Here is a 22519-nt window from a genome sequence, read left to right on the forward strand (position 1 = left end):
GTGGTCTTCCATATAAGCTTGAGTTTTTCACGCGACGAAGCGTAAGGCAAGTTAATCAGGCAGTGCTCAATTTCCCTAAGATAATTGTCAATGTTTGAATCTCTATTATTTGGGTCAAAGCGTTCTATGTTCCCTGCGAGGGACTCAAGTTGTCGGATGCGCAAGCGTTGGTGTCGGTATGACCACGGGTCGTCCGAGTCATCCGAAACATCATAGTCACTCGGATCGCTATATCGATGAGGACGACTTCCTCCCCTTCGTGGTGGGGAAGGATTCCAGTCGACGCGTGGGGGTGGACCCCGGGTTGCGTACTGCTCCCTGGCTAATGGGATCTTTGAGCCGCTTACACCACTCTGGGCTTGAAAATAATTGTCATCCCTTCGTGGTGTGGAATCAGTCGGTTTGAAACGCAAGGTGGCGTGACTGAAAACTGACTGGGGGGGGCAACTATAAGGAGGGACACCTGCATCCAACCAGCGGGCTGCTGGAGGATTTTGAATGGTGTCTTGGAGGACGAAGTCAGAGACTGTACCACTAGGGGCAGCTCGGCTCCTAGCGTGTGTTCCTGGGTCTCTCAGGGGCACATTTCTACGCGTAGCGCTAAAAAGGGGGCCCTCTTCTATGTCAGATGTTGTGCTGTGTGTATCAGCTGCACTTACCTAATCTGACTCTACTTTTAGCTGGGCAGCTTGAAGCTGCCTGTGCAGGGCTTCGTTTTCCTCCTGCATCCGGGCATTATCTTCCTGTGCCTGGACTTTCTCAGCTTGGGTGCACCTAACGTCTTGGTGCAGGCCGAAATTTTCCTTCTGCACTGCTTGATAGCTGCTCTGCAGCTGTGCTTGACAGTTTGCAGTTGGGTTCTGCGGTGATGAAGGAGGAACATTTGGCCCACTAGGTCCAGGATTTTGCACATTGGCTTCCCGACCGGGTTGTTGACATAATCAACTAGTTCCTGCAATGCTTCATCACAACGACTAATATTGTAGCTGTTAAGGTTATCTCTCTCCTCTATGGAGAGACGGAGGACAGCAGCAACTACATCTTGCAGTGCTGGGTCGACTAACCTCTGTGGAGCTTCAGCTCCAGTCACGCAGGGCGACTGGTGACTCATTTTACTGGGGCCGTAAAAATTCTTGTGATAGTGGCTCTGACAGCTTGTTGTTTTACAGTTGATATAATGCTAACACGAAAGCACAGTTGACAGGCTTCAACCTGTGGCTTACGGTCTACTGTTATGTAATGTGCAAATTTCACTGTGTTCTCTCTTTGGTGGACATCAATGAAGTGACTTGGCACCTCTCTGTAACATTTATATGAAAGCGTTAGTAGTTAAATAACAACAACAGCAGGTTTTAAGCAGACTATAGTAAATTTACCAACCCCTAATTCACTCTTAAGAGCACTTTCACACCACACTGGCTTATGTTTGGCAAGTTTTGAGAAGTAAATTGTCAAACAGAACCAAACTTTGAAGTAAGGATTCAAGTTATTACTTTGGATTCTTATGCATACACACTGTGGCAGAACTGGCACGTAGGATTCCTCACACAGGGCATTATCAAAGATAATTATTAATTATTAAAATCAATAGAACATTGATGAGAATCAATGTTAGCTTTTTTTAATCCTTTAAATCAACAATTATCAAAGATAATCGTTAATTGTTAACATCGATGAAACATTGATTAAAATTAACACTAGCTTATTGATCATTCAAATTCAATCATCAAAGATAATTATCAATTATTAAAAATCAATAGAATGTTAATAAGGATTAACATTGACGGGGCACCACCCTGATATCAGGGACTAATAACCAAATAGTAAAACAGTCTCAATATTAGATTGTTTTCTTAGGAAAATCGACATCCGAAGAATATCGATTTTCGGGAAAAAAAAACAATGAATGAAGGTTTGAATCCGAGCACAGACATCCCGTCAGCATGACACAGGCGTATGCAAAACAAACCAAAACACTTCTCTTTGTAATATAAACAAAGTTTATTTATGCAGTAATATCAATTAATAATTAATACAATGCAGTCAATAAACTTCTGACTTACAACTACAAACTAAACAGTGATATGATTAGATATGGAAATAAAATAATCCTATAACACATAAGGTGTGTGTGTGTGTGTGTGTGTGTGTGTGTGTGTGTGTGTGTGTGTGTGTGGGTGTGTGGTTAGTACGAGAGAGAGAGAGAAGTGACAGCCCTAAAGCCGATTTCGCAATAGTGGGAGAGAAAGCAGCTCTCAGTTTATCACTCAGAGACGCGGTTTTACGAGTGGGGCTCGTAAAAGTCCTGCGTTATTTGACTCTTTAATGGATTAACTCAGTTTCTGTCTCACCCGCGATGATGAAATTGCACAACAATCCAATTTGGTTGGACCACAATACAGCAAAACAAATTTGTGATAATTAATATCCTGAGTATTAATAATGCGCGGACATGGCGGTCCGTAAACTGTACAAGCAAAAACCTTGAAACACAAGAATAACACACTATAATATTCTATCTCTGCCCAGACGTAAACCTCTTACTTGAATCACATGAGGACACAGGTAGAATGTGTGTTCCTCCGTCCTTTAACTCTGACCCGGTTCCTTGAGGCTCGGGTGATGACGGGAGGCCGTTTCCTCGCTCTGTCGGCGGGCGGTACGGCTGTTGATTCTCGGCAGGCTGGCGGAGAACTCAGAAATGTCGACTTGATTGAAGATGGAAGAAAAATCTTTAATCTCTTCACTTCTGTAGGCAAACGGATGAAGATGGAATTGCTCGGCGGTCTCCTTCGGATCTGTTAGAGTGTTCGGTTGAATACAGAGTAATCTCAACTCGTTCAGCGAGATGGAGATTGTATGGCCATAGTTTCAAGTCGGACGTTACTTCCTTGTGCCACGAGGTTGCACCGGAGAGCAGCGAAGAGCTGCATCCACACGCTGCAAACAAAGTCGCTGGAAGCAAATCCCAGAAGCATTTCAGAGGTATTTCAACTCCTGATGATGTCATGTTTGAGGGACGTTCTGTTGTGTGCCTCATCCAATAGGAGTTGAGAGTTTGATCCTTTAGTGAGCAAGACTTCATGGATTTGTAGTCTGTTTTGGACTCCCTTTGTTTGATTTTGGCGCGATTTTTATCAGTAAGATTTACGACTTGGAAGGTGGGGGCTTGAGTTAGGTTTTTACGACTGTATTAGGCCTGCCTTTGTCTTCTATCTGAATACATGAGGCCCAACACCTGAGAGCTTGGAAAAAGAGTTAATAATTCTGTGGAGGCGCATAGATCTAGCAGGGTCAGAGACAAATAATAAAATATCATCTGCATAAAGCAGAAGCTTATGCGCCACACCTCCCGCCATGGCGGCTACTAATGGTTCCAGGGCAAGACAGAACAATAATGGGGAAAGAGGGCAACCCTGCCGGGTGCCCCTATCCAGAGTAAAATAATCTGAAATTAATCCATTTGTTTGTATCGCTGCTACAGGGTGTCTATAAAGTAACTTAATCCAACCAATAAATGTTCTCCCGAACCCATACATTACCAAAATCTTAAAAAGATAATCCCATTCTACCATATCAAACGCCTTTTCGGTGTAAAGTGGGATGGCAGCGACCGGAGACTGATCATTCGCTACTGACCACATGATATTGATGAAACGCCTAATGTTATCAGAAGAGCTACAGCCCGAATAAACCCCACCTGATCTATATGTATAAGAGATGTCATAACTTTACTTAATCGGTTAGTCAAAATTTTTGACAACATTTTTACATCTAGCTGGATATGGGAAACTGGACATTAACTCTTATACTCGCTTGGATCTTTGTCCTTTTTAAGAATCAGACTGATCTGGGCTTGTGTCATGGTTGGCGGAAGCTTTCCATTCTTTAAAGATTCTGTATAAACTTCTAACAAAAGTGGAGCCTGTTCTGTAGCATAAGATCTAAAAAATTCAGCAGCAAAACCATCTGGCCCCGGAGCCTTGCCTGTAGGCAAGGCCTTAATTACCTCCTCAAGCTCCTCCAAGGTTATCTCAGAATCAAGAGACTTTTTTTGCTCAGTTGTCAATTTAGGGAGTTTTAATGTTCCACAAAATGAAGACGTGGAACTATAGAGATCAATATAGAACTCTTTGAAAGCATTATTAATATCAATGGCTGAGGTAAATATTTCACCACCAGCAGATTTCACTGAGAGAATGGTAGAAAAAGACTCTCTCTGCTTTATATATCTAGCCAAAAGCTTCCCTGCTTTATCCCCTGACTCAAAGTATGACTGTCTTGCCCTGAACAACCAAAACTCCACTTTCCGTGACAAAATAGTATTATATCTGTATTTCAAATGGGTCAATTCTCTGAGGCCATTGGATGACATTCAGTGCTTCAGCTCTGCCTCGGCACTTTTAATATTCTCTTCCAACTCCACGAGTTCACGTGCTTTGGATTTATTGGTGAATAAGGCATACTGTATGATCCAACCCCAAAGAACTGCCTTAAGTGCCTCCCAAGCCACGCCCACAGAGGATACTGAGGACCAGTTGGTCTCCATATAAACATTGATTTCAGTCTTTAACATTTGTTGGAAATCAGTATTTTGCAAAAGGGATACATTAAAGCACCAGCTATATGATTTCTTTTTCTCCGTATGTGGCAACATCTCTAAACTCACCAGGGCGTGATCTGAGACTAAGATGTTTCCAACTGAGCAATCCACAACAGATGAAATGAGGGACTTAGATATATAAAAAAAAAATCTATTCTAGAATAAATTTTATGGACTGATGAAAAAATTTTATAGTCCCTACCAGATGGGTTCAAAAGTCGCCAGATATCTGCAAGACCAAGATTTTTACACATCCTGTGAAGTGTCAATGTTGCTCTAGTGGGCTTACACACTTTTGCTTCACAATGATCAAGGACTGAATCGTCAAAAGATTAAAGTCTCCTCCCAATATTATATAATGAGGGGTGCCAGCGGCCTGCAACATCCCTTCAAGATCTATAAAAAAGCCCTGATCATCAGTGTTAGGTGTGTAAATATTAGCCAAAATCAACCTTTGCCCCTGAATTTCTCCTAAAACAACAATGACTCTTCCTAATTTATCTTTACTCTGTTTAAGCCATTTGAATTGTAAATGTTTATTTATCAGTATAATGACTCCCCTACTCTTACTTGAGCCTGCACTAAAGAAAACATATCCACCCCATATCTTCCCAAATTTTTCAGTTTCCTGCGAGGAAAGATGTGTTTCTTGAAGAAACACTATATCATATTTCTTACGCTTAAGAAAATAAATAACCTTCCTTCTTTTTATGGGGTGCCCCAACCCATTCACAGTCCATGTGGAGAGAGATAACCTACTCATAATAACATTTGACATATTGATATAATAAAAAAATAAAAACAAAGAAAAATTGTGTGTCAAAAACAAGATTATACAGACCACATTCCCCATTAGTGCAACAATAAAACCCTGAACTTCCCCCCAAACAAAATAAACAGAAAAAAGAAAAACGTGCGCATTAACCCCGCGCATGACAGCGCCAACCGGCGTCAATCCCTCTAAACTCAGAAGGTCCATGTACGCATACGAGAACCCCCGCGACAACTTTGCCATTGGATTGCTCAAGCCCAGTTAGGTGCTTCTGCACAAATTTTGTGAGGCAAAATTACATAACAGAAAATACTTTGTAAAACAGACCCCAGCCAACAGGCAGAACAAACACAAAAAACATGTAGATTCATTCACAGAACTGTCTTGAAGGTGTGTTCCTCCACAAAACAAGCTCCAGCTGATAAAAAGCCATTCAGTTTCCTCGGACAGACAAACAATTGTTCAGTGAGCCAGCCGTTATGAGTGCAGCAGATAACGTAATCATTCTAATGTCCCTTAAAAATACTCCACAAAAACAAACTCCAGCCAACAGGAGGCATAAGCACAAAGAACGAACAGATTCATCCACAACCCTGTCATGAAGCAGTGTAATTCCACAAAACAAGCTCCAGCCGCTAGGTGGAACCCGAATGAAAAGAAACAAAATAGGCATCCCGGTTCTTTGGATGATCAAGTGTGTATTGAGCGAGTCAAATTCACTTGGAAGCCGCGTAAAAAAAACAAAAAACAAAACAAATACACCATGACTTACTCAGTCCGTTAACTTTATAAAAGACGTCCTTTATGTGAGCATGTAGATATTTTGCAGTCATCCAAAGTGTCCATTCTCAATCTGGCCGGGAACTTCAGTGTAAAAGCAATCTTCCATCAATGCAAAAGTTTCTTGGAATGTCACTCCAGCCGCTAGGTGGAACCAACGCAAAAAGAAACAAAAATGGCGCCCAGCTTCCTCAGTCACTGAACAGCGAGTCAGTCCACTAATATAAAAAAGAAACATCAAATGTATTTATGAAGGAGTGTGCCAGTTTTGGACATGTAAATACTTTGCTGCTGTCCTTGGTGTCTATCCTCAGTTTGGCCAGAAACATCAATGCAAAAGCGATCATCCGTTGTTGTAAGAGTTTCTTACATTCCTTGAATCGATTGTGTTTCTCTCTTGTCGAATTCGCAAAGTCCGGGAACAATAAAATATTGTGATTCTTCCAAGAAAGTTTTCCTTTGCTCCTCGCCTGGCACAACATGAGATCTTTATTGGATGATCTCAGAAATTTGGCCAGGACTGTCTCCCTCAGCAGATCTGCGAGCAGGGACTCTGTGAACTCACTCGATTTCCAGCTTATGGCCTGTTATGTCAAGCAGACTCGGAAAGAGCTCGTCCAGGAATTTCACCATATCTCTGCCTTCTTCTTGCTCAGGAATTCCAACAATTCGTATGTTATTACTTCGGTTCATATTTTCGAAATATTCACGTTTTTCCAAAATGCATTCCAAGTCTGTTTTGGTCGCGGGCGGATTAGCGGATAATTCCCTTTCCGAAGACTCCAGATAATCGATTCATGTTTTAATATCTGTCACTCTTGTGACCAACTCAGAGAATTTGTTTCCATTGCCGTAATCGATCGCTGTATTACAGTGAGATCCTCCAAGTCAGCAACAACCTTTGTCAGCACCACCGAGATGTTGGACAGGATTTCATCTCCCGACGAGCCTTCCAAATCGAGTCCCCGGCTCGCAGTCCCGTCAGAGGCCTCAGCTTGAACACGTAAGTGTCTTTTAATGTCTCCAGAGTCTGAGGATTTTGACTTCTTTGCCATGTTTACCTCAAAGAGCAAGCATGTAACTGGGTGTATCGAATCTCACCTGATTATAACATGAAAATAAATGTGGATTATTTTGATGCACCTTAAATATGCATTTTGGACCGTCAAAAAATGGAGGACATTCACTTGCATTGTTTAGAGGAGGAGGCCTGAAATGAAATCCTAAAAGTCTTAAATTCTGTTTTGACAAAGAAAGAAACTCAGATACATCTTGAATGGCCTGAGGGTGAGTAAATTATCAGCAAATTTTCATTTTTGGGTGAACTATTCCTTTAAGCACACATTGTAAGTGGAGTTTATATCAGCGCATAAGTCCGCATTAAGTTATGCTTTTTACATTATGTTTGTGTGGTAATAGTTTGATTGGTTATTTTTACCAATTTAAGCAGATTACTAGATCAGTGTTAAATATGTAAAGCTATTTTTAATATTAGCTCCTGTTTTTTACCTCTATGTTGGTGTGCATTTGACAAACTGTAGGAAAAAAGATAGATCTGCTGTTTTCTTTGTACACTTTTTACTGAAGCAAATACATATGCAGACATGCTTTTTTATACATGAAAACATACGAACGTTATCGAAACTCATAATTATTATAAGACTATTATTGTTGTCTTTTGATAAAAGTCATGCTTAGCAGCTCACAAACTGTAGGGAAATGATAGATTTGCTTTGTTCTTATAATGCTTAAAACCTCTACTAAAGTCTCTTTGTAGGTCTGTAGACATACACATTTTTAAAGATTACATTTTTCTTTTGATCACTGATTCAGTGACTAACTAATTTCACACAAGACATTGCATCACCAGAAATGGTCAATGAATCATTAAATGGATCTGAACAAATATTGGTGAATGTAGTCAAAACACTCGAACCACTTGGATACATTTAAATCCCACAATGCACAAGCACAGAGTAAAAAATAAAATTGTGCACATGCACAGTTGTCATTATTGCAGTTTATTAAATAATTTATTCAGGACCAGCTTGTGCTCAGTCTTTTATTGTCATGTGTAAAACAAGAGTGCTCCACAAGATGCCCTTTATTTTTGCAGCTAATTTTGCAATTATTTTGCAATACTTGAATCTTTAAAATACTATAAATATTAAAAGTAAATAATACAAATATATTAATATAATACTCATATCATACTCATATATTAATATATACCGTAATATATTAATACTGCACTGTAAGTGTTGGGTTTGTGCGAGCCACCTACTGACAGCTGTGTCCCCCCCACTTTTAAAATGACTGCTACGCCCCTGAGTTGATGTAACAATCCTCTCAGTATCCTTTGACAAACACTCTTCACGTCCTCTTCCTGTTTCAAAGGGGGCCATTTCCTGTTTGCGCTGCCACCTTAACTGTCCAATCTTCCCCTGTCCACAAAGCCCGAGTGGTTTGGTCCGCATAAACCTTATCTTATCTGAAGCAGTCCACACCTTCATAGTGAGATGATGGAGGCAGGGAAAGTTCCAAGGGGCGCGCACACACACACACTTTATGAAATGCGAATTTAAAAGTTATATAGAATTAAAATATGCAGATTAATAGATCAGATCAAATTCTATGACCAATTTATGCAGAAATACAGGTAAATTCAATCTTGATTTGATCTTTGGAATTTTTGTTGCATAAAATATATCACACACAATGAATTCCAGTTTATGTATTTGTGTCTGCATCCAAGTTATTTACAAAATTTGAGTTTACCTTTTTATGTTTAAGTTCATGCTTGGGTTAGGATTCAATTCAGTGTCAAATTGCTTGCAGAAATTTCTACACACATACATACACACACACACACACACTCTCTCCCTAAAGCTGGCCATAATGCACTTCCACTCTGGAGAGGAAACATATCTCACACAGCCAGAAACACAGACTCAAAGAGACACCAGTTCCTGACACACTCTTTACACTCTTTACTTAAGGAAAATCACAGCATGGTGATTTCCGTGTGCTAGTAAAAAAAAAAAAAAGCTCAGCTCCCTTCAGAAAGTACTTGCCTTATATAATTTTGAAACTACATTTATGTACAAATGTATTTTACAAGTGTATGTTTTATTTTGGATTTTCTTTTTTCATCTCTTTCTGTAGTTGTTCTGTTTCTTTGTAATTTGCTAATCGCACTGGTTGCACTTCAGATGTATTAATTATTAAATTTTATTTAAAATATAAAAACTATCATTTACTCACCCTCATGTCATTTCAAACAACATACTTAAATACTGCTTACATTTTGGCTTGTTTCTCACACAATGCTACAGTATCGCTACAGAACACATGCAGTATAACATACAAGTCGTACAGACCACACTTTTATGATACTTTTAGGATGCTTTTGTGTCCTTATTGAGACTTTGAGAAAGTTTCAATTCCCATTTATTGTAATTATATGGACAATAGAGACCAGCACAATCTATTTCTATTTCTCCTTTTGTGTTCCACAGAAGAAAAAAAAAGTCATATCGGTCAGGACTGACATGAGGGTGATTTTCATTTTATTAATTTTTTTCTTTAAGCATGCACAAACTTTGTGTCGTGTTTTGTCTGCATTGTCTGGTAAATGCATACTTTGATCAGTTTTCTTTCCATTTACCATCTTCTTCTCTGTCTTTCTCGCCTTGTCCACTGCTCTACCCCCTCCATAATCTCATGAAGGAGTGATATAGTAAAATATTGCTTTTGGAAATGATAAGATAAGCCTGAGAGGCATCTGATGCTAACAAAATACCGCTGAAAACATTCAAATCTCAGCACATCCCTTTCACTGACCTCTCTTCTGTCTCCTCTCTCCTGGAACTTACATACACACAGTGTTTAAACAGAGGAAATCCTCTCTTCCCGTTGGCTGAGTGTGTGTTTACTCACATAAGGACTTCACTACACTCCAGCACTGAGGTCACACACAGGGTCAAAGGGCACAGTCTCTCACTCCCTACTAACACGTACAGTGTGTACCTGACTTCACTTCTTACATCAGAGCAGTCCATGCATGAGAGGTACACAGTCTTGTGGACACATGCTTCTGTTCATCAGAATTTGCCTGCCATTATTTCATCTAATTCATATTACAGTAAATTGTCTTCTGAAATATTTATTAAATTTACTGAAATATTATGAAATATTACAAGCAAAAATACACTGACAAAAACCGACAGAATGCACTTGAGATCATTAATACTAATCATAATTTGAATATCTATAAGCATCATCTAAGCATTCAAGGAATATTCTGGGTTCAATACAAGTTAAGCTCAGTCAAAGGCATTTGTGGCATAATGCTGATTACCACAAAAATGTATTTTGACCTGTTTCAGTGAGGCACTTACAACAGAAGTGAATAGGGCCAGTTTTTTGAGAGTTTAAACAGAAATTTAAATTTTATAAAATCTCACATTAATTCTTCTCATAAAACTCATGTGTTATTTGAGCAGTAAAGTTGTTTTTATCATCGTTTTAATGGTCAATTTGGGGTTTTAGTGTTTATAAACTTGAGACCCAAGCTGTGTGTATTTTCCATTTCCCTTTTTTATTTGTAACTTGTAGTACCTAACTTTTCTAGAGAAAATAGTTTTCCTAAAAATTGATGTCCACATACTGGACAGTGGGACTAAGTTGTGAAATTTTAAATAATACTGAGCTATAGAAAGCCAGATTTTTTCTTTTTTTATCAAATTGTTTATTATGTTTCCAGGAGTGTTGCTTATTCATGTTTTTGAGACATTACAGATGTTGATTTAAAGCAAAGGCCAGCATCAACCAATCACTGCCAACCATGCAAAAAAATGTACTGATAACCATTGTTCCATGTCTGCCAAACATGTTGAGTGGTCCAAACATCATCAGCAGCCTGAATCTGGTTAGATTTTAGGAGATTTTAGGACTTAGATATAGAATGTCCCCTTGCTCCCTATTAAGTGAATGACAACCTCCAGTGTTATGGCTGTCTGCACTGGTCTCAGAACAGTTCAAAATGCACCTTATTTTCAGCCTAACTCCATATAAAGCCTCTGAAAGCAAAATTTTTCAGCTTTTGGATGAACACATTGATTTTCAATGTGAAAATGTTCAGTAAATATAGGAATGCATTTACTAATGTCAATGAATAGAACCATATTGTACAGTAAAATATATATTTTTTTTTAAATAAAAATGAAGCGAAATGACTGACAGATGTGTTAATGCTGAAAGTTATTCAAAATAACTAACAGGTTTTTTTTTCAACTTTTGAGGAAATAATATCTCAATGTCCATGTATATGGACGTCGTGTTTATTAGCGCACTGACGTGCGAAAAATTTACACATTTTTTAAAGCAGCATATTAAACAGAACTAGAGACACTACTCTTTACACCCAAACAGGTTTCAATGAAAAAACTTAAGAGGTTTCTTACCAGAGGCACTTTTGTGTGCTCTGCACCCATAGAAGCGCTTCAAGGAAATCAACGCCATGCTGTTGTGTTATGTGACTCAAACTGCAGCTCATGTCCTGCTCAAAAGTCATCTCTTAAAAGTCCTGGAATAGACATATGATTAGTGCAAAGTACTGACAGTGTACGAAATGCACTGAGATTTCAGTGCACCATACAGGGGGCAGTGGTATCTCTAATTCAGTTAATATGTTCTGTTTGTTGAGCCTTGCCTGGTGACATATGGTCATTCCAGTGTCATAGTCAAGAAGGGACAACTGGGTACATTGTCCCTGGCCATGTCACAAGGGGTGCCCATTAAACACATCTGTACACTGTATGGGAGATTATGCAATCACTTGATTACATACATTTACTCAAACACTGCTGAAGAGTATGTTCCCTGTTCCACGCATCCAAGGAGATTCCCCTCCTGTCAAAAACATCTTCACAGTCCCTTGCATCATCTGAAAGACCTAGTTTACAACCTCTGACTTCTTGTCGGTTGGATACACACATGGCCCGTTAGAAGCCATTCATGCATTGTGTGGAGGTCATTTATCATTTTACCTCGATCACTTTAATGTGCGTTTACAAACAGTCTATGTTCTTGGCTGTGTCCTGGGCCATGGAGCTTGTGCATGCGTTCATTGAGTTTTTGAGAAGTGAGACATAGCTGGATGGATTGATGCCATGACGTCAACACGCAGTTACCTTGCTGGGAGGGAGGGGGAATTAATCTGTGTGTGTGTGTCAGGAGAGAGAGAGAGAGAGAGAGAGAGAGAGAGAGAGAGAGAGAGTTAATCTCCCGGGAAATGGGTACGTTCGGAATTAGCGGTACCAGTCAGCAAGCACTCTCTAATATTCCAATGGCTGTGGGAGAAGTGTTTTCAAAGAGAGAGAGAGAGAGAGAGAGAGAGAGAGAGAGAGAGAGAATATGAGGACAGTACTCAGGATGAGCCTGCGCTTTGAGGCTGTAAAACACTAGACCCTGAGGGCATTCTCTGTGGTAAGATCCGTCTCTCTCATATTTTAACAGAGTATGACGCCACAGTGCTAAACTCAGCTTTATCTCTACAGTGCATCTATTGTTTATGTTTGTAAAGTAGCGCGCGATAAAGATTCGAGTTTCCTCGCGCTTATACTTGCCGCCGCTCGGCGCGCGAGAGAGGTCGCGCGCTCTCTCTGTTCTGCTGTTACCTTTGTGCTTACATTTGAACGGCTTCGCCATATGCATGCACGTGAAAGTCTCCTGAGGCAAATATGCGTTAAAGACCCCGGGGTTATCACCGGTAAAGTGCATTAGTCAGGACCTGAGAGTGGATAAATGAGCTCAAACCCGTTTTCATGGGTCCATTCGGCGTTTTGTCAGTCACTTTAGGACACACAGAAGTGTTCTCTGACGGGCCAGACAAGTTTATAAATAATTAGAGATTTGTTAAATTGAAGAAATTGATATATTAGATGTACTGTAAGAGTTATTTTCAGACAAATGTTCTATATTTTCTCAATAGTGTTTTTTGGCTTCCTTGTTTCAGTAGGCTGCGGCTATTTTAGGTCTACATTGACCAAATTAAACCAGCAAATTACACATTGAGAAACTGCTTTACAGTTAGTTCCGAGATTGGTGAGTGTGACAGAAAAGAAAGAAAGGCAGACCTACTTTATGAGGGGAGTTAAACGGGTTTGTTAAATGTCACACCACATCCGCTTTTACTGTCACCTTCTAATAAAGCAGTTACTGTATTTATAACAGTTTTTAAATGCGATCTCACCTACATGGAAGTTGCGTTACATCCTGTAGTTTTGTGTAGGCAACGAAAAAAAAAAAAAAAAGCCTTTTCCGGATTATTGCTCACATTTTAGTGAACGTGTGTCTTTTACAGCTACCGGCTCGTTTTGGGTGAAATAGGTTGGCATTGTTAAAGTGCGCCTCATTTAAAATAAAATAGTAGCTCTGTTTCCTGTTTCATAATGCACATAATATGTATTAAACAAAAGGAATATAGTGCCTGATGATCCTTTATAAAGTAGCAGTTTCTAGGAATCTGTATAACACAGAAGTGTTTGAATTCTGTCTGTCTGTCTGTCTAAAAGGGGTTTAAAACTCATGGGATAAACCACTGCTCAGGTTAATTTCAATATGTTAAATATCCTAATTTAAATATTAATTTGCCTCACCCTCTGCCATCACTGTCTTTGCTTGTTTCATTTCTAGGCTGACTTCTATTGCAGGTCTCTCTCTCTTCAGGGGAACTGCTTTTGGGTCTCCGCACAAGAGAAAGGAAAAGTGAACTGTTATCAGCCGTAGTTGTAGAGGTTCATATCAATGCATCTTGGTGTCCAGCTGAGATGCCGCGACAGTGACGGTCCTGCCCCGTCTGTCGAACCGGAACAATGATGATGATAGTGAAGACGATGATTTCCACATGGCGCGTGTAGCGCTAAATTAACCACTACGAGACACTCCAGTCTGATCGGTGCTCATTCAAACTTCAGATGGACTACCTGCACTCTGCACTGACCAGTAAAATGAATTGGATCACACTCCTGCTGGCCGGATTGACATTTTGGGGCAAAGTGTCCGTGCACAATTGCTTAGATTACGATGACAGCTATGATTATTATGAAGAGGAGAAAACAGAGACGATAGATTACAAGGATCCGTGCAAAGCTGGTAAGACGCTGCTGTCCCATTTATACTTCTGTTTTGCCTTTGTTTTGTTAACACTTTTGTGAGGTGATCAAGGGAGAAAGCACACACATTTAATCCGCATTTTATACGGTGGTGTGTTCTCACAACGATAAATGTATGGATGCATACTGGGAGCAAACTTTAGTTGTTTTCTTTTTATTCTTTGGGTCGTCGCACATACTGGGTCCCGGTGCGCGAGCCTAAACGAAGTCTCTTTTTATCTCCTTTTTACTATTTTTTGACGGGGGAGAAATCTCTCACAAGCCTCGCACGACTCTCCTGCGGAAAATGATGGAGTCCACTTTAATTCGGTTTCTCCCGGGATGATCCCGCGGCTCGCGAGGCCACGTGCGCTCCGCTGTCATAAGCCCGTGAGATCCGCGCGCTGACCACCTGTCCACGCGCACTTTTGCACTTTGCGCTCTATAAAATAATTATGACAAATCTCGCGGATTTGAGCATCATTTCACTGACTCCATCCAAACCTGTATTTCACCTGCTGGCAGCATGCAGGCAGAATTTATTGTTGGACGATCCCCTTTTTAGATAAAACATGAACATTTATTATTACGTAAGAAAAAGGGACGAGTAAATCCAAGTAATCAGTGTTCAGACTAAATTCGGTTGGTTTATACCCTTTTTTTTAAATTATTTTTTATTTTTATAAATTAAGTTATAAGTTATGTGTGAAGTCTGAAAGAGTGATCTGTAATGTGTTTACATATATCTTTACATTCATATGTAAAAGTATGTTTACATTCTTGGTAATTATAAATAAAGTGATGCAGACCATCTTTTTAGAAAGTTTAAGTACAGTAATTGTAAAGATTAGCCTAGAAGTACTATGGACAGTTTGTGCATACAGTAGCCCATTTCAGGAGTGGAATTTGTTTGTGTTTGTATCTTTATGTTGATACAGCATTATGGTGGATCATAAGGCCAGTAATATGATTTCGTTCTCATCCTGTACACCTTTTGATGTGTACAGGATGACACATACTGATTTTTAAATTGATGTTGATGTTTAAATGCATCATCTGCAGTAATGTTCTGTAAAACTGCCCTGTTTCTCTCTCTCTCTCTCTCTCTCTCTCTCTCTCTCTCTCTCTCGCTCGCGCGCGCGCGCGCACACACACACACACGTTGGTGCAGCTATCATTATGAGGACTCTCCATAGACATAATGATTTTTATACTGTACCAACTATAGATTCTATCCCCTAACCCTACCCCTAAGCCTAACCCTCACAAAAAAACAATAAAACATCGTTTAGTATGTTTTTTAAACGTAAATGTCCTCATAAACCACATTTATAGCATAATACCCTTGTTATTACCAGTTTGTAACCTAAAAAAAAGTCCTCGTAAATCACTTAATCCCTGATGTGTATGACTTTCTTTCTTCTGCAGAACACAAACGAAGGTTTTTAGAAGAATATCTCAGCTCTGCAGGTCTATGCAATGCAAGTGAATAGTGACCAGACCTTTTAAGCTGCAAAAATCGCATAAAGGCAGCATAAAAGTGATCCATACAACTAGTGGTTTAGTATATGTTTTCTGAAGTGATGCAATCACTTTGGGTGTGAAACAGATAAATATTTCAGTCTTTTTCTACTTTAAATATCCACTTTCACTCTCACTTAAATGTGAAAGTGAAAGTGGAGATTTATAGTAAAAAGACTTAAATATTGATCTGTGTCCCACCCACACTTATCATATCACTTTTGAAGATATGGATTTAACCACTGGAGTCTTATGGATTATTTTTATGCTGACCTTATGTGATTTTTGCAGCTTGAAAGTTCAGGTCACCATTCACTTGCATTGTATAGATCTGCAGAGCTGAGATTCTTCTAAAAATCTTCGTTTGTGTTCTGCAGAAGAAAGTTATACACATCTGGGATGGCATGCGGGTGAGTAAATAATGAGAACATTTGAATTTTTGGGTACTACCCCTTGAAAAAGAACCAGACTAAATAAAAAGTTTTTTTTTTGGAATTCCATATTAAATTAGAAATTATTATGAAAAAATATATATTTTAAAAACTATTATTATTATTATTAAAACAGTACAATATTTATGTAATATTTTCTTAACCTGCATGCAGCATAGTTGTGCAGGCCTTTATTTTGAAAAATACTGTAAAAAAAACAACTTTATTTACACAAAAACCCAGTGTTATGAGGCTACTTAAGATTTGGATGGTAACTTTTAGCAGCCAAGCATATATGGAATTACACAAATGTGCAATTATAAAATATACCGAGTGCTGTAAATGTTATGCTCTCAGCTTAGAAGCCTCACGTGTCCTTTGAAAATATGTAAGAGAACAGAATGCGCACATTCAAGCTCGTTTCAAAGGCTGTGTGTTCCGGAGGTTGCAACTGTCAGCTGGATATTTCACTGAGGCTGTCTCATTTCAGAAAAGCAAGTAGTACACTCTGAATGCAGCCTTCAAATGTGACCTTCTTTAGCAGGAATTCAGAGGATGCAGGAGGTGTTCCTTTGTTGGCACTCTCAATCCACAATACTTTGTGTCAATGTAAAGGTACATCATTTCTCTGAAAAAATGATGCTGATTTACCCGAAAATATGATGTTCAAATGCAAGTGCGGTCATGGCAACCATGATATGTTCTGTTACTGTTTGACCTACCAAGGTGATCTCGTTTAAACGAAGCTAATGTTTAGGACACTTGGTATACCGCTGCATACAGAGGACACTCCTACCTAGCAACAGCCTTCATAATGAGACAAACCATCAGTAAGCCAGCGGTTTGATAATCGTAATATGTTATATCGGGATTTCGATTTTATTTTGATTAATCGTTCAGCCCTAGCACTCATGTTTGTGGCAGTGTGTGTATGTTTGGGTGTATGCGTGTAGGAGGAGTACGACTGTAAGGCAATTAGGAGGACCTCTGTTTTTCCAAACTGTCAAATATTTAGCCTAGAAATTTGACAGCCCCGTTGATAGCAGTACTACAGGGAGAGGGTGGACAACATTAATCCCATAACCTTCAAGCACATGCACAAATACACACTTAGATTTTGAAAAGTATTTTTATGTTTATTACACACAATTCTGTCAGATTTATTCCCAGGCACTTGGAGACCCCTTTAGATCATATAGTTTTGTTAATTAATTTACACTGATGAGGTAGTGAAATGTCATCCTGAAATCAATCAATCAATCAATCAATCAATCAATTTTATTTCTATAGCATATTTAAAAACAACAAATGTTGAACAAAGTGCTTCACATTATAGCATAAACGGATCATATACATACAGAATGTAGAAAATACAATAACAGTTTTTTTTGTAACACAGTTAAAAGCAAGTGAAAAAAGGTGGTTAAAAACATCGACTGATGTAGTGATATGATATGTAGTGGAAGGCTATTCCAAAGCCATGGAGCCGCCACTGAAAAGGCCCGATCTCCCTTTGAAAGACTTGCAACACACTGTAATATGATCACACTACTTTCACACTTCTAAAAACAGCTTCTACAATTACAACCCCAATTCCAAAAAAGTTGGGACAGTATGAAAAATGCTAATAAAAACAAAAAGTAGTGATTTGTAAATTATATTTACCTTTTGCTATATTGAAAACACCACAACTACACATAATATTATGTTTTACCTTGTGAATTTCATTTATTTTATTTTTTTTAATGTACAGTAATTTCAAATCAGATGATTGCAACATGCTCCAAAAAAGTTGAGACAGGGGCAATTTAAGACTAATAACAATTTGATGAGTTAAAATAACAAGGCAGTGTGAAACAAGAGATGTTAAACAAGTGAGGCAATTGTGTCATAGTATATAAGGAGCCTCCAAAATCAGCCTAGTCCTTCAAGAGCAAGGACCATTCAAGACTTGTCAATTTGCTGCAACAGATGCTTCAGCAAATAATCCAGCACTTAGAGAACAATGTTCCCCAAAAACAAATTGGAAGGATTTTGGGCATTTCACCTTCTACAGTGCACAATATAGTTAAAAGTTTCAAGGAATCTGGTCCAATCTCGGTGCGTAAAGGGCAAGACAAAAACCACTTCTGAACGCACGTGATCTCTGATCCCTCAGACGTCACCATCTTAAAAATGGCATTCATCTGTAATGGATATCATGAACATGGGCTTGGGATAACTTTAGTAAACCTATGTTAGTCAACACCACTCGCCGCTGCATCCACAGATGCAAGTTAAGACTTTACTATGCAAAGCAGAAGCCTTACATCAACACTGTCCAGAAGTGCTGCCAACTTCTCTGGGCTCGATCTCATCTTAGATGGAAAGTAGAACTGTGTTTTTTGGTCCGATGAGTTCACATTTCAAGTAGTTTTTGAAAAACACAGCCGTTGTGTTCTGCCAAAGAGGAAAAGGACCATCCAAGCTGTTAGCGTTAGGTCCAAAAGCCAGTGTCTGTATGGGCCAGGGGTGTGTCAGTGCCCATGGCATGGGTAACTCGCACATCTGTGAGGGCACCATTATTGCAGACAGATATGTAAAACATTTGGATCCAGTAGCATCTTTTCCAGGGTCGTCCCGGCATTTTCAGCAGGACAACTTCAAACCACATACTGGCCGAATAAGCAGACAGTGCGGGTGCTAGACTGGCCTGCCTGCAGTCCTGACTATCTCCAATTGAGAATGTGTGGTGCATCATTAAGTGCACAATACGGCAACGAAGACCCCGTATAGTTGTGCAGCTGAAGACCTGCATAATGGATGAATGGGGGAAAATTCCACTTTCTAAACTTAACAAACTTGTGTCTTAAGTGCCTAAATGCTTAATAAGTGTTATTAGAAGAATTGGTGATGTTTCAAAGAGGTATACACTTGACTGTCCCAACTTTTATGTAGTGTGTTGCAATCATCTGATTTGAAATTACTGTACATAAAAAAATCAATGAAATTCACTAGGTAAAACATCATATGTGTAGTTGTAGTGTTTTCAATATAGCAAAGGGTGAATATAATTGACAAATCACTCCTTTTTGTTTTTATTAGCATTTTTTTATACTGTCCCAACTTTTTCAGAAATTGGGGTTGTAATATGAGCATAAACCATGCTCCCTTATGAATGGCAATAAGATGATTGTAATATCTGAAAGATGGTTAAACTGTAGTCACATTAAACTACTACGATAGGCTACTCTTGGCAATGGCCTTAAGATACAGCACTCCTCTTAAAAATCAATTTGTAAATATTAAAATAAAAGTTTTAACTATTGAAATTATCATCATAACACCATGTAGTTGTTGTAGTAATTATGCACATTATGGGAAAAGTTTGCATTAAAGTGCTTCAAGAAATGTGCATCATCCTAGGTGAAATGCTGACTGTCCAAAAACAGTCCAAGTCATTGAACGTGTTCGATCTACCTCTCCCCAATGCTAACCTTAGCCACTGTCTTAGCTGATAAAGCATTTTACAGATGTGCTTGTAGTTTGGCCTGCATTAGAATATCAGTGCTGTTTTGATGCTTTAGTCGAAATAGCCATGCTAATTGAATACAAGGTGTCAATGGGGAAAGCTGCAGTGTCTTTCAGACATAAACACTTACAGTAGGTACAAAGGCAAATTAAACCTTGGCCAGAACTACTTGACATAACACATATAATTGCTTAAATCTTCTTCGACTTACTTATATCTGTTGTTCTTAATATAAACTAATTGTAATTACTATAGGCTTCCCCTAAAATACCACATTTGCACACATTATGAATTAGTTTTTCTTGTACAGGTTGGTTTTGTCAGGTATTTTCTGTTCTTTTTGGAACATTTTCATAATAGTCATCCCACAAGGATTGCAACACGCATTTACTTCTATATGTCCAAGGTGCACCACTTTCATGAGGTCCTATTAATGGTTTGTTTTGGTTGACATAACAGAAGGCTATTAGCTCCATTAATGAGGGGAATGCATTGTTTAAGACTTCTGTTCTTGTTTACAGAAACTGGGAGCTCTGTTGGTTTCAATATGTCACTAAAGGGCTAGTGACATTACACAGTCATTAGTCGATGTTATCTATGTTTGTTATCTTAAGACATTGTAAACTTAATGACACTGTTGCCACAGAATAACTAATCTTTTCTGAATATGCTAATTTAGCCCACGCCTCCTTGTTTAGGCAAGAGAAACATAAACAAACCTGAGGGAGTTTACGGGGAGGTGTGTGCAGACAGGCTTAGCTCAAGGGGCAAACATACACAGAAAAGAGAGCTGATAGCCTTTAACCACACACACACACACACACACACACACACACACTACATTATTACCATCCTGATGTCATGAAAATTACATGTTGTGACATTTTTGCAAAATGATATTATGTTGGTCTTAACATGTATTGCAGAAGTTTTGAGGTGAAATGTTCATGGTGTTGCGCTAAAAGTGAGTTACATTTTCTCTTAAATAGATGGGTTTTTTAAGATTAACGTTCTGTCTAGTTTTAAATCAACAAAACATACCTTCGTACATTATGCCTTAAACCTAAACCAAACTGATAGTTTCATAAAAATCAAATGTGAGGTGGCCGAAGCCCATATCTAGAGCAGGATGTTCGATAGGCCGATATAATGCTGATGTCTCTCCCTCTCTCTCTCTCTCTCTCTCTCTCTCTCTCTCTCTCTCTATATATATTAGGGATGGGCATTCATCAATAATTTGGTATTGGAATATTTAAGCTCATAAAAAATGAATACTCGAATATTCTATTATTTAAATGAAGGTAATTAATGAGAAAGAGACATTGTAAAATTATTTTTTTAGCCATAAAGGTTGCGTCACCATAAAAAAAAAAAATCAAGCTTCTAATTATATCCAAAACAAACTTATATTATGTCCTGTGTTTTTTTTGTTGTAAATATTTAAACAAGCAATGCGTGAAAACAAAAAAGTATAGAATGAAAGCATTTAAGCTCACGCAAAGCGAAGAAAAAGTAACCGCTAATGAAGTAGACTGACGCAGTTAAGCGAATATAAACACTTGACATATAATAGTTATGTTTATATTGTATCTCATGTTTTTGTTGAGAAAAACAAGCATATCCACATGCACAGTAAATTATACTCATTGATACACACCAGTTTAAATGATGGAATGTCACTTACCTCAGCTAGCATAGTCTTTCTTGGATGCCATGTTTGTTGTTTACAGAAGCGTCGTGGGGATTACGTTGCTACGGGGACGCTGCTTTCTGTCCAGCTGCACATATACGAGAGTAAATTTTATACCGCTTATCCAGTACATTTAAACAGGAACCCAGCTTTCTCGCAGTAAGCCACATTCTCACAATAACCCGCTTTTTTTGTGTCCATCTAAACATACTGACAGAACAGTTTGCTCATCAAATGTGATCAACTTGTGTCCACACTCAACAGCGCCACCCAGTGTATTCTGTTATAACTGCCAGTTTTAGTTTGTGTGTTCAGGATTTAACATCAGCGTTGCCAACTACTTTCAATGAAAAGTAGCTAAAGCCTGCTAAAAAAGTCGCTAAAAGTTGCTAGATGACGTCATGCATTAATTAGCATATCCATGATGTCATCACGTCATATTTGCATTCTGCCTGTGTCAGCCCTTTACATCTGTTTACTTCTCTCCTACTTTCTGTGCTCACATACTTTATTTTAATACAGCCGAATTCCCAATAAAGCTGTTTTCATCTACATATTTGTTCTGTTTCTGTTGTCAGACAGTGGAACGAATATGAAATAGTGACTTAAATGCCGCCCTTTAAGACTACATGTCAACCAGTAGTCACTTCCAAGCAATTTCCAAGCTGCCGCTCTGCACTGCTAAAATCCTGATTTTATATCATAAGTTAAAGACAACGGCTGTGATTTCGGCTATATTTACATGTAAATGATCACTCAGAGAGAAAGTTAGAAGCGACAGAATGTCTTATTTTTTTCTCTCACACAGCGCACAGCCTCCGTCTGTGTAGCAGTGAATGATAAGCAAGAAAAATAATGGTCAAATTAAATTGTTTAAATTAAAACAAAGGAGGAGCAAACCATACAGATTATTGATTGGTCCTTGGCAACTCTGTTTGCACATGTGCAGCTCATTCACGTCTGTGTCAGCTGCCGTGTGGTGAACTGAATGTGCTGCTCCTCTGTCTGCCATTCACTGAACGGAGTAGACACAGAGAGAAGTGTGCCTGCGGCGG

The 22519-nt window shown here is 38.8% G+C and overlaps 1 protein-coding gene and 1 long non-coding RNA gene across 8 annotated transcripts in view; one reads left to right on the forward strand and one right to left on the reverse strand.

Moving 5' to 3' along the window:
- The window catches only part of LOC127443977 (uncharacterized), a 32865-nt gene extending 18912 nt beyond the window's left edge, over positions 1-13953 (reverse strand). For 6 of the 7 annotated variants that reach the window (XR_007897735.1, XR_007897736.1, XR_007897737.1 and 3 more), the window contains exons 1-2: positions 13817-13953; positions 11621-11742 (exon numbers count right to left, since the gene is read on the reverse strand). This is a non-coding gene — a long non-coding RNA (uncharacterized LOC127443977). Of the gene's footprint in view, positions 1-11620; positions 11743-12006; positions 12376-13816 lie in introns of all 7 variants that reach the window. The other variant, XR_007897733.1, reaches the window with a different exon arrangement.
- Positions 13954-14127: 174 nt separating this feature from the next.
- tll1 (tolloid-like 1) overlaps positions 14128-22519 on the forward strand; it is a 76020-nt gene continuing 67628 nt past the window's right edge. The window contains exon 1 of the mRNA XM_051703069.1: positions 14128-14312. Within this exon, the coding sequence (XP_051559029.1) occupies positions 14135-14312 (178 nt within the window). The 5' untranslated portion in view covers positions 14128-14134. The remainder of the gene's footprint in view (positions 14313-22519) is intronic.

This window comes from Myxocyprinus asiaticus, chromosome 7 (genome assembly GCF_019703515.2).
Source record: "Myxocyprinus asiaticus isolate MX2 ecotype Aquarium Trade chromosome 7, UBuf_Myxa_2, whole genome shotgun sequence".
Classification (NCBI taxonomy): domain Eukaryota; kingdom Metazoa; phylum Chordata; class Actinopteri; order Cypriniformes; family Catostomidae; genus Myxocyprinus; species Myxocyprinus asiaticus.